At 39.6% G+C, this 18,852-nt stretch overlaps 1 protein-coding gene across 1 annotated transcript in view; it reads right to left on the reverse strand.

The window, feature by feature from the left end:
- Atxn10 (ataxin 10) overlaps positions 1-18,852 on the reverse strand; it is a 141,997-nt gene that overhangs the window by 92,588 nt on the left and 30,557 nt on the right. The window contains exons 4-6 of the mRNA XM_028878139.2: positions 11,317-11,413; positions 8,854-9,012; positions 3,252-3,332 (exon numbers count right to left, since the gene is read on the reverse strand). Coding sequence (XP_028733972.1) covers positions 3,252-3,332; positions 8,854-9,012; positions 11,317-11,413 — 337 coding nt within the window. The remainder of the gene's footprint in view (positions 1-3,251; positions 3,333-8,853; positions 9,013-11,316; positions 11,414-18,852) is intronic.

Here is an 18,852-nt window from a genome sequence, read left to right on the forward strand (position 1 = left end):
GGAGGTGGGCCTACCTGGAGGGAGTAGGTCAGGGAAGGTATGCCTTTGATGGTTATACATGGTCCGCCATCCCCTCCTCCAGCCCATCAGAAAGTGGGCCACTTTGCTCCCCCACATGCTCCCAATCATGGTACAGTACCTCACAATGGCCCAGAAGCTAGACTACAGGCTCAAACCTCTAAAACTGTGAGCCAGAACAAATCTTTCCTCCATCAAGCATTTGTCTCTGTATTTTCAGTGTTTAACCATTGCTTTCCAGAGACACATTGAGAAAAGCTTCCAAAAGAGGAGGGAGCTAAGGTTGTAGCAGAGTACTAATGGTAGAAGCCATAAGCAGAAACAGCAATTCATAATTGAGCATGGTGGCACATATTTTGCAATCTTAGTCACTAATGCCAGCTTCTGTGAGGCCAATGCAGTCTGAGACCAGCTTAGATAATACAGTAACACAGGGGCATTCCCCTCACATTTACTGACTACTAAACTATGCAAACACTAAGACCTTAATATATCATCTATTTAGGTAGTTATAATAACTCCATCAAGTGACTATTACTATTCCTTTGCATAGATGAAACAGGGCTCTAAAAAGGTTAAATGAGTGAGCCACCCAAACAGCAGCTGCCCTTTGTTCCTGTGCCACATGCACACATTAGAACCTGAGCCCTGTACACACTGCCTCTACAGAGCAGCCTTTTCAACCTGCTAACAATTACATGGGCTCAGCAAGAATGGGGACCAGAAAGTGCATAATATTGGCTCTCATTATTAGTGAATCATACCAAACAAACCGATTATATGTGTATTCAAATTTCCCTCACAAATAATCTGCTCCCAATAGACTGCCAGCTCCTAGGTAAAAGAGTCAAAACTCTAACAATTACAAGAATGCACACATGAAGAGAACACTTTCACACATGCAGTTATTGTCTATACCACACTAGGCAGGGAGTGTGCTCACTGTTCACCATCATGCCCCAGGGGCCACCAGTAGATACTTAGCACAGTACTTGTCTTATTCACCGATCCACAAACATTTTAAAATGTGGACAGCCAACCAGAAAATGCAGGGGACGGGGGACACACTCTGACATCTCAAAAGGGTCTTCTATGTCCCTCTGTTGCTCTCAAGTGTGGTTTCTCATCTGACTCACAGAATTTGGGAACATTCTGAGTAAACACACTGTCTCCTTGGTACTCCCAAGGATTCTCCCATGCACAGAAGAAAAATTGACTTGTCACACAAGAGTTGAGAAAAACTCTTACTTGTAGTCCTACTAACCTGCCAAAAAACAAAACAAAAAAAAAAAAACAAAAAAAAAAAACAAAAAAAAAACTTCTCAACGAAGAATACACCCTATCTTCTTCAGAAAGAGGCAAAGGGCATCATGCTTCCACTTCACCTAGAACCCAGCACCTTCACAGCCCCTCCTCCCCAGCATGGATGGATCTCTCCACATTAGCATGGACACCAACAACAATATACACGACAGCCCTTCATTCAATGGCTGGAGTCTGTCACCATAAAGGGCTCACTCCCAAGTCACCCTGAGACTCCAGGACTTGGATTCCACAGCTCTGTGGGTACAGAGGGATTCCGACTACTAAGTCCTTCTCTCGGATTCACAGCATGAGGCTCAGAGCAGTTCATACTGCATCTCCCCTCACCAATGCAGCACAGTCCATACAAACAGGTTAACTCTGGTGTAGTTAGTCATCAGACAGTTAGCAGATGACTGTCGGGGCTATCTGGTATAACGATGTGGTAGAACGTTTGCCAAACCATACATGAGACTCTGGGTTTGACCCCAGGACCATAAAGATAAATCATAAAAACGTACTGGTTGCAACAAAAACTTCTGTTGCCAAAACAAAGCTCAATCTTGTCCTTCCTGCCCAGTGCTCTGACACACTGCTCGCTCTCCTTTTTTTTTCAACCAAAATGAAATTTTTACTGTTTTACAAACATATCCAAAAACTGCCACAGGCAGTCAGAAATCACTTTGATTCAAGTAACAACAATTTGCTTTTAGCCCTAATTGGAAATAAAAATGTCTGCAGTTTTTTCATCTGTAGAAAGCAGTGTAACTTCCCACATTTAGGCAACATTCTAAGTCTACATGGTTGTATATATTGAAAACACGTGTTAGTATAGATAAATTATATCCATGTTCACGAGGGCATGAAAAACACAAGTACAAATCCTGGGCCAGAATACTTTTGATTGCTCTGTTTTGAACAACAAAGCTTACGACAGCTGGCACTGTGGCTGGGGCCATACTGCCACTCAAGATACAAACTACCAGACACACCTTCACTAAAACCTAAGTCAGTGTGCAGACTTGATCACTCTTCATTCATTTCTGAAGCTAGCAGGTAATAACTGATCAAGATGTCTAAACCATGCTCTGTGTGCCATCAATGTCAGACACACTGATGACAGAACACTCAACTCAGGAGGAATGTAGCACATCAACAAAACCTGCCTGCTCTCTTCTTTAAAGGGACATGACCTGTGTGTCCTTGTCCTCTGTGCTATGGGTATTTAAAGGCTTGCATGTGTACACAGACTATCTACCGCCTGACTTCAGTGGTAGGAAGCATACTACTTGGATTGCCCTTACTATCTACTAGGTTGAGTGTGAATAGGCCTTGTAAATGTTCTTCATCTCTAATAAAGGTACACTAGTTTATATGAATTATCTACCAGAAAACCAGCAATATATATTTGAAATAATCAAACTAGTTATATGAACAAATAAACACATCCTAAATATACAAGTATATAATGCATACAGTTTATTGAAACTGTCACTATAAAATTTTGTTCTTGCCGGGCAGTGGTGGCGCACGCCTTTAATCCCAGCACTCGGGAGGCAGAGCCAGGCGGATCTCTGTGAGTTCGAGGCCAGCCTGGGCTATCAAGTGAGTCCCAGGAAAGGCGCAAAGCTACACAGAGAAACCCTGTCTCGAAAAACCAAAAAAAAAAAAAAAGTTCTTAAAAGTTTTATTTTTATTTCTTTAGCATGCTTTTACTAAATAATGGCATCAAACTGAATTCAGTGACCCTATAAAAATCACCGCCTGTTGTGGTTAGGTTGTGATGTTAAGCAAGCAATGTAAACCCAGCACCTCACAGACAGATGTACTTGGAGGCCTTTGCCAACGATAAATCACACAGCTTTTAGTCCAGGCTACAGGACACTCTATGGAATGCTAAAGAGTCAAAATCACACTGGTTTGGGGGTTACCTTTCCTGGTTGCTGAGTTTAGAATACATGGCTTCCACCAACTCCGGGCTTTTCAGAAAATGGTCTGTAATAATCAAGAACCTACAGGGAGAAGGAAGGGAAATTTGGTTATTACATACAATAAAACATACATGTCCTTACCTACTTTATAGACACATCTTACACAAAAGAAAAAACTTTCATTTTATTGAGCTTTTTTACTATAATCTTTTTAAAATATTATTCTTACACATATGGTCATTTTGTCTGTATGTGTGTACATATGTACATAGTATGTATGTGCACCACATGTATGCCTAACCACAGAAGCCAGAAGATGCATCCTCTGGAACTGGAGTTACAGACTGTGTTGAGCCACCACAAGGGTGTTGGGGATTGAATCTGGGTCCTCTGTAAGAGCAACAAGTACTCTTACCCCTGAGCCATCTCTAAAGCCCTAACTTTACTGTGATCTTCTCTGTTTTAGGAGGTTCATGAATTGTTTTTTTAGCAGTAACAAGGTGGGGGTGGTGATCCTTGAAATGTTATTTTCTCTAATTTTCCACGTGAAATTTTATGAAAATAATTCAATTTCAAATAGAAAAGCAAATCTACTTTAGCTTTTAACCAAGCTTTTCACTATGAACAGAAACATGAAATTTAGCTACAATTTCAAATCTAGACAGAAAACATAACACACGGTTTTAGTCAGAAGCTTAGTGCTGTAAGACGAGGCAGAAAAATGGACATGTCATATTGTTATTTAAAAATATGCCAACAATGCAGTGATGAATCCTGGCTTGATTTTCCACTCTTTAAGAGTACTCAAGTTACCAAGAAAACATCCACGTTGTCAAGCACTGTGCTCATCTGGACTAGAGAGATGACTATGGAAGCCTGAGGCAAAGATTATAAGCATATTTCTTCAAAGTACTTCTGTGACATCTAAAAAGATTGGATAGGACTATTAGTTCTCAATTGTATATAACAGAAAGAATCAGTAAGACTTAAGAACTAAGGAATATGATGTTTATAAATACTGTTATAGTAACAAAAGTTGACTATAAAGTGGTAAATACACTAATACACAATTTATTTACCCTCTCAAATATCACTGAGTGTGATAATCAAATGACACACACCAATGACCACCATACTGCCCTCTAAACATTTCCAGCACTGGAAGTGTAGCTCAATGGCTACTACCTACACAAAGCCCTGTGGCCCCCACACCACTACCTCAGAAAGAAAAATCTAAACAAGTATTCTATTTTTCTACAGATCTTTAAAATTGCCAACTACTCAGATTTAAATGTCTAACAATAATAAATAGTAATAAAAATGTCAATAGTATTCATCATATTAATTTAGGCAGTTTATCAAATGGAGTAAGAGGAAATCATGCATTCCAAGCTAGATTGACAAATAAAACTAAAATCCTAAAGCCCATTCAAACATAATTTGGCTATTTAGAAATCAAAACTTTTCTCATGAGAACATTTGTTAAAAACAATATTCAATCAAACATGGCAGTATGTGACTATGATCCTAGAACAAGGGAGAATTATACAGAGACTGCCAAGTTCAAGGCCAGCCCAGACAACACAGCAAGACTATCCTCCCATGACACCCCTACCCAAAAAAACACAATATTGTAAATACCGTACCAGAAACTAGAAAACAAGTTTTACTTCCCCAAATACTCCTCAAACAGCAGAAAAAGAGCCACAACTACCAAGCGACCCAGCTGTTTTACTCCTGGGCATATAGCCAGCACACTCCATGCCCTGCCATAGAGATCTCTGCACTTCCATGTTTACTGCTGCTATAGCAAAGAACTGGAGTCAACCTAACTGTCTACTGATAAATGGATAATGAATATTAAATACACACATACACTCACACAAATACTATTCAACTCTAAAGAAAAATGTAAGAAAAAACTTCAGGAAAATGAATGGATGTATTATATTACTCTAGGTCACACAATCTCAGAAAAGGAAAAAAAACACATTCTCAGATGCAGAATCTAAACAAAAACACATATGTAAACAAGTGCACATGTGGGTACATAGTACAACATATAGAAAAGACAACAAGAAAGAATAAATATTAGGGAATAAAGAAGGAGTGAATATAGGTGATGGACATGAGTTATGAAAAGATATTTTTTTAAAAAGCTGATTGTTTTTCTAGTTCTAATTCTGTCATGGATATTTTTAGTTTGGTGGGGAGGGTTAAGTGGATAAAAATATATCCAAAAATAAACATGTAAAAATCCAATGTGGCCGGGCGGTGGTGGCGCACGCCTTTAATCCCAGCACTCGGGAGGCAGAGCCAGGCAGATCTCTGTGAGTTCAAGGCCAGCCTCGGCTACCAAGTGAGTTCCAGGAAAGGCGCAAAGCTACACAGAGAAACCCTGTCTCGGGGGGAAAAAAAAAAAATCCAATGTGAAGCTCCACAGCCTATGGCTATACTAAATGTAAAGAAGTTCATTGAGATGTATATAGGGTTTTTTTTTGGGGGGGGAGGGGGTGTTTGGTTTTTCAAGGCAGGATTTCTCTGGCTGTCCTGGAACACACTTTGTAGCCCAGGCTGACCTCAAATTCACAGAGATCCGCCTGCCTCTGCCTCCTGAGTGCTAGGATTAAAGGTGTGCGCCACCAAGCCCGCTGAGGTCAGTGATTCTTGCTAAACGAACTGAACAGGGCTTTTGCTAAAACTGGACTTTACAAGGGAGCACAGATGGGTCTGAAGGGCCTGACTAACATCTGGTCAAATAGTCTTTGTCAGTGAGAAGACCATGGCTCTCTCAGTTACCAAATCTTACAGCGCTGGCAGGGATGATCAGCTACACTTTCGTGTTACTCCAGTATATCCAAACAGAAAGATCTGGAGCTATTATGATAGTCTTACATCTTTCCCTTTCTAAGAATAAAGAAAAAAATGAGAAGGTAATAAATTCTCATGTAGTTGGTGCTCTTTATCAGCCATCTTCATGTCCAACCAAGGGAAAGAGGGCAGAAAGGGGGTCTTCTCCAATTTTCAGGAACCAGTTCATATTGAACAGTAAAACAATTTTTGGAGGCCTCTGGCCAGTTCACAGCCAAATGCAGCCCATGAGCAGCAGAAGCTCTCGGCTGAGGACTACCTCCCCTGTCCTCCTGTCTGAACTCCACACGGTGACCGCTGACAGCTTCTGAGGTACTCTCAGGTACATTCTGTATCTGCCCATTATGAGCTTGGATCTTGACCAAGCTGATAAGATACAGACTCTGGCTACCTATCAAGTACCTACCAAATAAAACAGAACTCTGCTACCAGCTAGCTCTGAGGACTTACCTCAATGACTGCAAATGCTACGTGTATATACATAAGGGGTGTTTTCCAAGTTAAACATGTAAGATTGTCACATAACAGCAGCTGTTTATTTGCATATGGTAATTCAAATACAAATGATTTCCAGAAAAGTAAATAATTTTAAACTTAGATATAACGTCAACATAATAATATTTCATTTAAGAGGCTCAAACTGAAAAGGTTTATACTTCACCCAAGACTCACTACCAGAAGGCCACCTGGGTCCTGACTGCTAGTTATTTGGCGGCGCTCTTACCCTGCGAGGAAATGTCACGAAACATGACAGAATCCATTAACAAGAGTTTTATTAAGATAAGAGAGACAGACAAGCACTCAGCATTTATATCCTCAGAGTATAGAAAAACTGGCTGGAGATTGTTCAGTTACTAAAGTGTTTGCAACCCCAGTTCAACTGAGTTCAAGCCCTAGCATCCACGACAAGGCATATGAAAAATAAATAATGAAAGGTATATGGTGGCGTGTGCTTGTAATCTCAGTACTGGAAAGGCAGGAACAAGGCAGATCCCCTGGGGCTTGCTAGCCAGCCAGCCTCGTCTAATTGGTGAGCCCCACATCCCAGTAGGAAACTCAAGCAAGGTGGCACATCCTGAGGACACCGAGCAAGGTTGACTACTGAACACACAGAGAGCATAGGGAAATTGCTCCACCACAGCACCTGGACTGTCTGATTCCTCTCAAACAGACTACACAGGCCACAACTTGAACAGCAGCTCATCTGAGTCTACTGATACCTTGTGATGGTTCTAGAATAAAGGATAAGAGGCTCTTTCCTAAGACAGTTACTGTGAGAGATTCTAAAGGGATAGTGTAGGGTCCTTTCTACACAGCTCTCACAACATAAAATCAGCTTGTGCCTCTAAGTAACACACTGTCTAAAGCCACAAGTGGCTGGTCTATCTAGATCTTGACTAGTCTGGAAAAAACACCCAACACCTTGACCTATGTATTTCTAATATTGAGTCCTAAAACAGGTGAAAGGACACAGGATTGAAAAAAGTACTCCAGAAAGACACACATCTACTACCCTTGTTTGCTTTCTGTTGCTGTGATAGAATACTAACCAAAAGCAATTCAGAGGAAGAAGGGGTTTATGTTGCTTACAGGTTATAGTCCATCAACAAAAGAGGCCAGGGCAGTAGCTCTAGGCAGGAACTGGAGCAGAGACCATGGAGGAACACTGATTGCTGGCTTGCTCAACTACCTTTCTTATACAAGGTAGGACCGCCTGCCTAGGGATAGCTCCGTCATCATCAGTGGACTAGGCCCTTTTCTTCCTCAATAGCAATCAACCAACACCGCGCAGACAGGCCCACAGAGGCAATCCCTTGGTTGAGAGTCCCTGTTTCAAGTATGTCTATGTTCATACCAAGCTGACACAAACAAGCAGCACACCTACAGACTCGGGAAGTTGAAGGTGCTAGGTAAAGGTGGCGCAGGCCTTTAATCCCAGCACTCAGGAGGCAAAGGCAGTTGGATCTCTGTTGAGTTTGAGACCAGGCTGGGCTACACAGAGAAACCCTGTCTTGAACCTGTCCCCTTCCCCAAAAAAAATAAGAAGTTGAAGGGATCCCAAAAACAACAAGCAAAAAAACAAAAAAACCTATGCTAAATAACATTAACTTCTTTAAAAAAAAAAAAAACAAGTAAAGCAAATCTGAAAAGCAACCGGAGAGAAATCAAACATTCCATTCTGTTTAGAGACAATGTGATGTGAAGAGCAACAGTGTCTCATTTACCCAATGCCCACCAGACACATGCCAACTTCTGATCTTTAATGAACCACCTGCTAAGGTCACAGCAGTCTCCAAACAGACTGAGACATTTGTACTATGTTCATTCACACCAAAAGTGACCTTCCCCTCCTTACTACCTTAAAGAATCTCCTATTAAAGGCCAAGCTCAGGCTTTACCTTTTTCACAACCTCAAAACAACTACCATACCTTGAGTTTTCTCTTAAAACTTCTACAAAGGGGATGAAATTGTAATTCAGTGGGAGAGCACTTGTCTACATGAACTCAACTCATCTGCACCACAAAAAGTAAATAAATTATTAAATTAGTAGCTAGAATAAGCCAGATATGGAAGTAACAGTCTCAGCTACTGAGAGTCTGAGGCAAGGGATCAAAACTTCAAGGCCAGCCTAGAGAATAAAGCAAACCCTGTTACATTACTAAAACCTCTATAAGGAAAATGATCTGTTAGGATGGCCTCAAACAATCACATTTCCAGCAAGATACTTACGGCCATTCTGACTCTGGATGCTTCTGGTGAGCTTCTATGACATTAATTGCAATATTGAGGTTTTCTTCCAGGTCTTTCATTCTTTCAGGATTAAGAGATGTGAACAAAATCATTGAACAGTAGGCAACAATCTTTTTGTCTGGATGATTTAAGCAAGACCTGACAAACAAAGAAATGAAGACTCTTAGTCCAATCATCAACACGGTAAAATATGACTATAACATAAATACTAGTAATCCTTAGCAAATTCAGTATATATTGGTATTCTTAGGGTATAATAAAGATTTACAATGCTGTGAAGCAAAGCATATCCTTGAGTATAAAAACAGTAAATTTAACAGTAAGCTACAATAAAATGGGACTGTAGAGTTGGTTCAGTTACTCAAAGCACAAACAGTTCCTGCAAAGGACCCAAGCTTGGTGCCTAGCACCTACTCCTTGAGGCTCACAACTGCTTATAACTCTGGCTCCAAGGGATTCAACACTCTTTTGGCTGAGGGCAACTTTACTCATACATACTACCCACACACAGACATGTATGCACATACATAATTACAAATAAAAATAAATCTCAAAACAGGCAATAAAAAGTTGCATTTGACATAGGACTCAGAACTAAAAAGAAAGTAACATTTAAATAGAAAAAAAAATTAAAATGATCACTCCTAAATCCTATCAGCTACAAGAACTTAATGAGGTCACTTATTGTTAGTTATGTCATGGCTCATCCTAAAATTTGATATCCACCCTCCCCACCCTCCACACTCCGCGCCTTAAACTTCACAACCCAGGCATGGTGATGCATGCTATTAATGGCAGTACTCAAGAGGCAGAGGCAGGTGGATTGCTTGTGAATTACAAGGTCTAGCCTAGTCAACATAGCAAGTTCTAGGCCAGGCAGCCAGAGCTACAAAGTGAGACCTTATCTTGAGAAAAAAAAAAAAAAAAAAAAAAAAAAAAAAAAAAAAAAAAGGTTATATAGGCCAATGAGATTGCTCAGTCAGTAAGGGTGCTTGCCACCAAACCTGATGACCTGGGTTCAGTCTCCAGAACCCATGTAAAAGTGAAAAGGAGAGAACTGACTCCTGCAAGCTGTCTCTGGCCTCCACATAATTGCTATAGCACAAACACATGTGCATGAACAATAAATAGAAAGTGTTAAAACAAAAATTTGTAAATAATTAATGTGTATTTATGTAGCTTGAGTTTCATTCTTTCCTTCTATCTACAATTAATTATTATTAAATGTAAAGATAATAGATATATATCTATAAACACACATTTCAGGCATTTGAGATATGTACTCTGAACTAGAATTGAGTAAGAGTTCATCTAATAACTATAACTAATATACAAGCCCAGAGAACAAGTACAATCAGAGAAGCAGCTCAGATCTCACACAGCATCACTTGGCTTCACACTGCAGCCATACCCTTTTCTACTGACAATCTACAGGAACCTCACCTGTCCAAGCAGGAATCTACAGGACCTGGAAGAACAGAGATAATCGCGCCCAACTTAAAGCACTTCAGCACTAGCTGCTCTTCTGCTGCCCACACTGCCCACTCTAGAAGCCTGGCCTCCACAACCACAACACATGTCTTTCTATTGCCCATCCACTTCTGTCACCAACTTACATTTTAGTGTGATGCTCAACCACTTTCGAGTTCATAGAGCTAGTGTTTTAAAGTAATGCAAAACATGAACCAAGTCAAGATCCAATATAAATAACCAGACTAGTTATAGACTTCTTACAGCAGCCAGACTGGTCAATCACATCTCATAGTAATAAACAAGCTCAGTGCTCATCTCAACACTGACAAAGGAAACTGAATCATCTTCTTCTCATAGTGACATATGTCATAGATAACATTTCTCAGATTCAACAACAGAATAGCTATCCCCACTTCTCACAGTGAAAGTCACCTCACAATGATAAACACATATTATCCAAATCTTAGAATTCTCCATTTTCTACCAAGAATAATATTGGGCCATGCATATACACAACATTGAAATTAAAAAAAAAAAAAGGATTAACTTATTGCCCATATTTTAATGTTTTCTGTTCATGGGTTTTTTGTTTTTGTTTTTCTATATAAATTTCAGGGTCTTTAATGAAGTTACTACTTTCCCCATGACTTTTATTTCTTAAAAATAAGCTGGCATGTTCCCAAGTGCCACACATCGTGGTACAAAGCTCAATGAGTATCAGATATGTGTACCATGGAACCACCACACAAACCAAGGTACAGTACACTGGCAGGGTCCAGGAGTCTCCTTCATACTCTCTCCCAGCTAATACCTACCTGCTAACAGCCACAAAGAATATGTACTATCCTGAATTCTATTACTATACCACCATCTTGTTTTTCCTGTTTGTGAACTTCATATAAATGAAATTATAACCATAATCTTTTCAGGAGCCAGACCAAAAAAAAAAAATCTTAACATTATACTCACATAAAGAGTTCTGGAAAAGCATGGACCCAAACAATGGACTGGGAATCTTCATTCCGTGAAGCAATGTTGCCTAAAAACTGTAGGCCACAACGAAAAGCTAGAAATATAGAAAAGTAAAAACTGAAGATAACAGATTCAACACAATGAATAAATACACCTTAGTAAGAAATATTTCCCATGTTATAAAAATAGGAGAGTGAGAAAGAGAAAAGAAAAGAAAAGGAGGGAGGGAGGGAGGGAGGGGGTTGGAGAGAGAAAGAGAAATTCGTTATCTAAGAGTCTCATTGCACAGTGAAATTCTGAGCATGACATTAATATGCCTCATCAAAACAACACTGTAAAATTAACTTCTTAAAGACTAAAAACTCAAATATAATTACATGAAATATCACTGGACTACATGCTCCAATTAAAAGATCACTGCAAATTAGGTATGTCTGCACATGTTTGTAATCAAGGCACTCCAGATGCTGAGACAGGAGGATCATGCTAACAGAAGACATGCCAAGACCAGTCCAATAAAATTGTCTCAAAACAAAACACAGCTATACTTACAATGAATTTTTAAAATGCTACAAGTTTTTTTAAAACAAACATACCTAGAACATAAGGTTAGAGAAATACTGCAAGTTAAAGAAAGCTAAAAGGAGACTGAGCCAATATCAGCCAAAAAAGGAGAGATAGCCATTTAAAATTAGATATAATAAGCATTAATGCAAAAGACACTGCTGGAAATATGTTAAGTAACCATAACAGACTAACTTATCAAAAAAATGTAAAAATTTTAAATTGGAATTCACCTAGTAATATACTCTCAAAGAGAAAGAAAAACTGACCACAGTAAGTGAGAAATATTGACAATAAGTTGAATAGTTTTAAGATACAACAAATTTTAGAAGGAGACAAAAAATACCAATATATCTCAAATATCTGAGTAAGATTTAATAAAAACCTAACTGACATTTAGAATGTTAGCAGCAAAAATACTGGCCAAAAGTTCAGCAAAGTGACAGTATCAAATGCCACAGACTCATTTACTGCAGGCAAGAACGGAACCTGGTACAGTTCTTTGGAAAGCAGTCTGTCAATTTCTTATAATGAAACACACAAAAGTCACAGTGATACCATTAACAAAGGCATCAAAGCATAAATGAAAGTGATGTTCATACAACTAATACGGGAATTACAAACTACCAAGTATCTCCATTCAGGATCTTCCTTAACCTAAAACTAAGTATAAATGAAAAGTCTATAGCACACATTAGAATTAATGGCCAGGCATGGTGACAAATGTTACTTTTCAAAGACGTCCATTTATAATTACCAGAGCACAAAAGTACCACTGCCAGCAAGACAAAAGACCCAAGGGCAAAAAAGGAACAAATCAAACTATCATATCCCACAGTATCAATGAAATGTTAATGTATATAGATTACTTTAAATGTGTAAGTTGTCTGCACTCTTGAGAAAGCTTATTTATTTGTAAGGTGTTTTTTATAATAAAGTTTACAGATTTTAAAAAGAGCTTACACAAGTTATTTCAACCAAGGATAAGGACACTGGGCTAAGGGATACAAACAGGATACACTTACCTAACATCTACAAGACCTTGGGCTCAGGTCTCAATCTTCAGTAAGAGGGGAGGATGGCATGGGAACAGGACAAGGACACCATTTATAAAAGTACCAAGATACGGGGATGGAGAAATGAGCAGTTATGAGCATGGCTGCTCCTGCAGAGGAGCCAGAGTTCCCAGCACCCACGTAGCAGCTCACAGTCAACTGTGACTCTAGTTCCACGGGCTTGGACATTCTCTTCTACCTTCCACAGGGTACACACACACATACATGCAGTCAAAACCACCATACACATAAACAAAGCTAAAAAGAAAATGTTTGTAAGGATTAAGATACAAATGACAGCAGTAAGCACACTACCAACGAGGAAACCACAAAACAAGACAGAGGTGTTAAGTGGAACTAAGGAAGGGAAGAACTATGGCAGGTCCCGAGTCATGTGACTGAGTTTCTATAGCGATTAAATGTAATTGGCAGTCCAGATCCAAGCAGGAGAGTCCACACACATACACATGTATGTGTCATTCTACATCCTGGATGACATACATGTTTGTAGGAAACATAATAAGACCATTCTAAACTTCTATGAAGATACAAAGGGCTGTTAATAGCTATGACCCTGGTGAAAATTGAAAAGTGGATCTGTGTTCACAGACTATCAGCTAGTTCAGTTGATGAGATATATCAGGGTGGAACCAGGACAGGAATAAACAGAGCAGTGGAACAAACACAAACTTGACCAAATGATTAATGACAGAGGTATCAGCAGCAAATCACTGATAAACAAAGGTCTAGAATCAGCAGTGGGGTGCCTGGGTGCCAGCACAGAAAACCTGACAGTGTTGAACTTCCTCACACAAGACAGCAAGTTCCATCCCAACCCCTGACCTGAACATGAAGAACCAAAATCAAAGTTTTCAAAACACTGGAGAGCTTTTAAGTCCATAGGAAAAGACAGTAATAAACGTTAAAACTAGTAACACTTTTTCTCAGAAGATACCATGGAAAACAGAAACAGTGCCACAGAATAAAAAGATCCATGAAATACACAACTACCTTTAGACTTAACGTATATTCAAAGAGCTCTTATAAGTCATTTCTTTTTTAATTTATTTTTTTCGAGACAGGGTCTCACTATGCAGCTCTGGCTGTCCTGGAATTGATTATGTAGACCATGTTGGACTCGAACTCATAGAGATCTACCTGTCTCTGCCTCCTGAGTGCTGGGGTTAAAGGCATGAGCCACAACACTTGGCTATAAACCATTTTTAAAAGACAGATAAACGAACAGAAAAACAGGCAAAAAAGTTTTGTGAAAAAAAATTGGTAAGCTCCAAAACAGGTAGGCAGGGAGGAAAAAGTACTCTAACCCATGAGACAAGCAAGAGAGGCTTCCTCCACACCCACTGGACTGGCACAACTTACAGTCAGAAAACAACAGCATGTGGTGAGGGTGTAGGTGCCAAAGGTCCAAGAGTCCATGAGCTAATAACAATAGGACATAGTCAAAACAGCCTTAAGTAGATAGCACCAGTTCTTGATTTTTGCCTCCCAGCTCCAAACAAAATTTCAGTGTCTGCTTTGTGAAAATAAAGGTGTTGGACCCTCAAGACATTTCGGCTGCCAGCATTGTCACCATGATTTACTTCTCCTGTAGGACATCCTCCTCTGCTCTGCTCTGCTCTGCTCTAGGGAGAGTTTCTCCAGGCCCAGCTTCCACAAAGCATGGCATCAGTAGTGCTAGCAGCCAGAACCCAAAAACTGACTTAGTTAATATACCTTAAAGAAACTGAACATGGCCAGGCAGTGGCCTTTAATCCCAGCCCTCAGTAGGCAGAGTCAGGCAGAGCTCTGTGAGTTCGAGGCCAGCCTAGTCCACAGAGCGAGATCCAGGACAGGCACCAAAACTACACAGAGAAACCCTGTCTAGAAAAACCAAAAAAGAGTAAAGGAAGGAAGGGAGGAAGGAAGGGAGGGAGAAAGGGGGAGGGAGGGGGAAGGGGGATGGGGGGAGGGAGGGAGGAAGGAAGGGAGGAAAGAAGGAACACAAAACTCACGTTTATACCAACAGATACAAATATTGAAAAAAGAAAAAAATTTAAAACAAGTGATTTCCTTCTGTCTATTTTTCTGAGTTTTTAGAAATCAGTCTATAATAAATGCTTATTGACTGTTTATAATATAACGGTACCAACCTTTTTCCAGATAGCTCTAATTTTAAGAGATACTGATTGCTCTACTAAACACTTCCTTAATAAGCTTCATGGCAACATTCCCCTCGCACCCAAGGTGGACTTTGATCACACTCATCAACACCACCTCTCAGCACTTGCTCTGCAATTAGCCAATGAGCCATGAGTGCAATCTCCCCAAGGGTCTCAGTCTGGAGATGAGGTCATGGAGGCCCCACCTTAACCCTGGAATTAGAGGCTTCGTCTATTCACAATCCCTGAACTCCTCATTCTCCTTACTTCTTACCGTCAATGCCATTAATTTCAACCTTTATGACAGCAACTCTTTACATTCAATCTTACTACCCAGCTGGGTATGGGGGCATAGGCCTGGAACCCCAGCACAAAGGAAGTAGAGGTAGGAGAGTAAGTTCAACATCAGTTTGGGCTGCACAGCAAAACCCTAGCTCACATGCAAATGCACAAAAAAACCACTCCTACTCAACTTATGCAGTGGCTGCTGTCTCCTCTTGTACCCTTACTAGCAGGGTGAGTGGATGGAGGGGACAAAGGGAGGGAAGAGAGACCAGTAGGGACAAGCAGCATCAAGTAGGAGCCTCAGAGAACAGTCAATAAAAAGCAAGCCAGTGATTTTAAACAAGAAAATGTAATATAAGGAATTCCAAGAGAAGCAACACTGAGGCAGCAGCACACAGGTTGAGCTGCAGGGACCAGGTACGCCCTAGAACCGGAGGAGCACAGGAGGAGAGGTTGGGCTATAAGAACCCAGGAGCCTGACAGCCTCCTACAAAACTGTAGCCAAGGCTCAACCATGCAATTCTTAAAAGTATTCGAAGAAAATGATGCACCAAGAACCCCAATACTGAAATTCAAGTGCTTCTCACGGCCTACTCATAGAATTATGTTTTCTTCTGTCTACTTTTCTGAGTTATTAATAAGTCTATTATAAATGCTTATTGACTGTTTATAACATAAAAGTTAGATACTAACAGTTTTACTAAATACTTCAGAATATTAACACTCAAATTTAACATGCCAAAAGAGTGAAAGGGATACTCTGGACTGACAGCCAAGCAGAACAACAGTTCCTCAGGAGGAAAAAAAGCAGCAAAAACCTCTGAAAATCCAAAACATGATTCTGGGAAGGAAAAGGCTTTGCGATGGCCTAGGCACAATCAAGACGACTGCAGGCAAGTAAAATAACAGTTTACTTTCCCAAACAGCTTATCAACTGATCTTTATGTAAACACTAAGAATAGTGCAAAGCCCCTAAAAAATGCCAGCATTATTTTTACAGATTAGGAAAGAATATACGCCAAAAACAACATCAATAGCTCAATTAAAATAACTCATACTTGTGTTTACATAAAATTTGATGACCATAATATATTTGTCAGACCACTGCAATTATTGCCTGAAAATAATACTCTAAATATTATTTTGACAATATAATTACAGTTCTTACCTCAGAAGCAGTAACAAAAAACTGGCACAGTTACCCTGACAACACTCTCCCTGAAATAAAGTTCTCAGAGAAAGTATTAACAGATAGTGAAATCTGAACACTTTTTATAATGCTATTTCACTGGGTTTGAACTATGGCACTATGAAAATAACTTCTGAGCTTCTTATTAAATGCAAATGTCACTGTTGAATTCCAAATAAAAAGCAGGAGCTTTCCTTTCCTAGAGGTGGTGAGAAATAGCACTAACTTTCCTTTTCCTCCTTGCCCCTCTTCCAATTCTGCTGCAGAATACAGGTCAGCTACTTAAAACAGAGACAGCTGAATTTTTGAAAAGAAAATGCTTCAATTTCATGGACTAGAAGACCCAAATATTGTCAAGATGGCAAGTCTTCCTAAACTAATCTGTAGATTTCATATAATCCCTAGTATCTACAATATATTACAGAATTCAACAATAAAACACAACTACAATCAAGAAAAAAAAGAGGAAAGAATTCAAACAGACATTTCTCCAAAAATTTATAAATGCCCAATACACACATGAGAAAACATTCACTGTCATTAGTCATTTGGAAAATGCAAATAAAAACCACACATTACTTTACACTATCCAGGATGACTTATAAACCAAAAAAAAATTGGAAGTGTTAGCAAGGATGTGAAGAAATTAGAACACACACTGTTGATTAAATGTAAATGGCTCCACTGTATTGAAAAGCAGTTTAGTGGCTCCTCAAAACAGGAGCTGGAAAGAGGGCTCAGCAGTTAGTTAAGAGTACTTGCTGCTCTAGCAGAGGACTGGCAATCAGATTCAGTTCCCAGCACCCCTGTCAGACAGCTCAGAATCACCTGTAATTCCAGCTCCAAGGGATCCAAAGTTCTCCTGTGGCCTCTGTAGGAACCCACACATAACATGTACACAGAAAGAGAGAGAGAAAGACAGACAGACAGAAACAGAAAGGCAGACAAATAAAGCCATAGAGACAGAATGAATATTGAAAAACTACTATTTAACATGGTGGTACTCAGGCCCAACAACTCTAATCGTAGGCACATACTCCAAAGAACTGAACACAGGCTCTCCAACAAATACATGTACAAATACACCATAGCCAAAAGGTGGACAGCGCCTGTGTTCATCAACTGACTAATAAAAAACAATAAAGCATTATTCAGTTCAAAGGAACAAAGTTCTGGTGCATGCTACAATGTGGCTGAGAAATCAGACCAAGGGCCATGGAGCTCTACAATTCCGTTTATATGAAATATCCAGAATTAATTAATTCAGAGACAGAACATAAAATTGTGGACACCAGAGGCAGGGAGAAGGAAAGGGAGAGGAACTGCTTTTCTTATACCTTGGAATGTAAGAAAATATTTTTAATTCTAACAGGTGTTGGTTGTACAGTATTGTACTGTTCTAAATGCCACTCAACTATTCACTTTAAAATGGATGGTTTTATGTTAAGTGAATGGAGTGGAGACATAACTACATGATAAAATGCTTGCTAGCATGCCCCCAAGGCACTAAGTTTACCCCAGCACTATCAGGGGGAAAAAATCAATTAGTTAAACTGGTAGTATTGAAACTATCTAAATTATTAACAACTCTTAATGTATCCTTTATAAAACAAGACTAAGGCTAGGAATATAGCTCAGTGGTAGAGGCTTTCCTACCATACTGGAGCCCAAAATTCAATTCCCAACACCACTAAAATTAAAAAAAAGAAAAACAGAGAGAAAAGAAAAGAGAAGGAAAGGAAAGGAAAGAAAAGAAAAGAAAAAAGAAAAGAAAAGAAAAGGCACAGGGATCTACTCTCTAATGTCAATCAATGTATTCCTTCACCACATAACTATGTTATAAATCATTTATAGGTATCTTCCCTCTTCTATTTTTCTTAGGTTATATCCATCTCAATGAAGAAAGGATGAAACAACCATTTATCATATATTGTGAAAAAACAAAGTAAGTCTTGCACAGGAGATTTGGGATAGCACAAAAAAGAACAAAAGGAATGTGGCTAGAGTAGTGGGAATTGTAACAGGTCACATTGCCGGAGTAGTTAGGAAGCAGGTAACTCAGGAAGAACTGGAGACGGACTGTAAGCCATAAGCCCTGCCCCTATGGCTCTATATCAGCCAGCTAGCCTCCATGTCCAAACTGTTCCACAACCTCCCCAAACAGTGCCACTAGCAAAGGACCAAGCATTCAAACACATGAGCCTGTGGAGGGTATTCATATTCAAACCAAAAACAGTGTCTGTCACATTTGTAAGCAACACAAGGCAATGCATTAGACATC

The sequence above is a fragment of the Peromyscus leucopus genome, chromosome 20, assembly GCF_004664715.2.
Source record: "Peromyscus leucopus breed LL Stock chromosome 20, UCI_PerLeu_2.1, whole genome shotgun sequence".
Lineage (NCBI taxonomy): Eukaryota > Metazoa > Chordata > Mammalia > Rodentia > Cricetidae > Peromyscus > Peromyscus leucopus.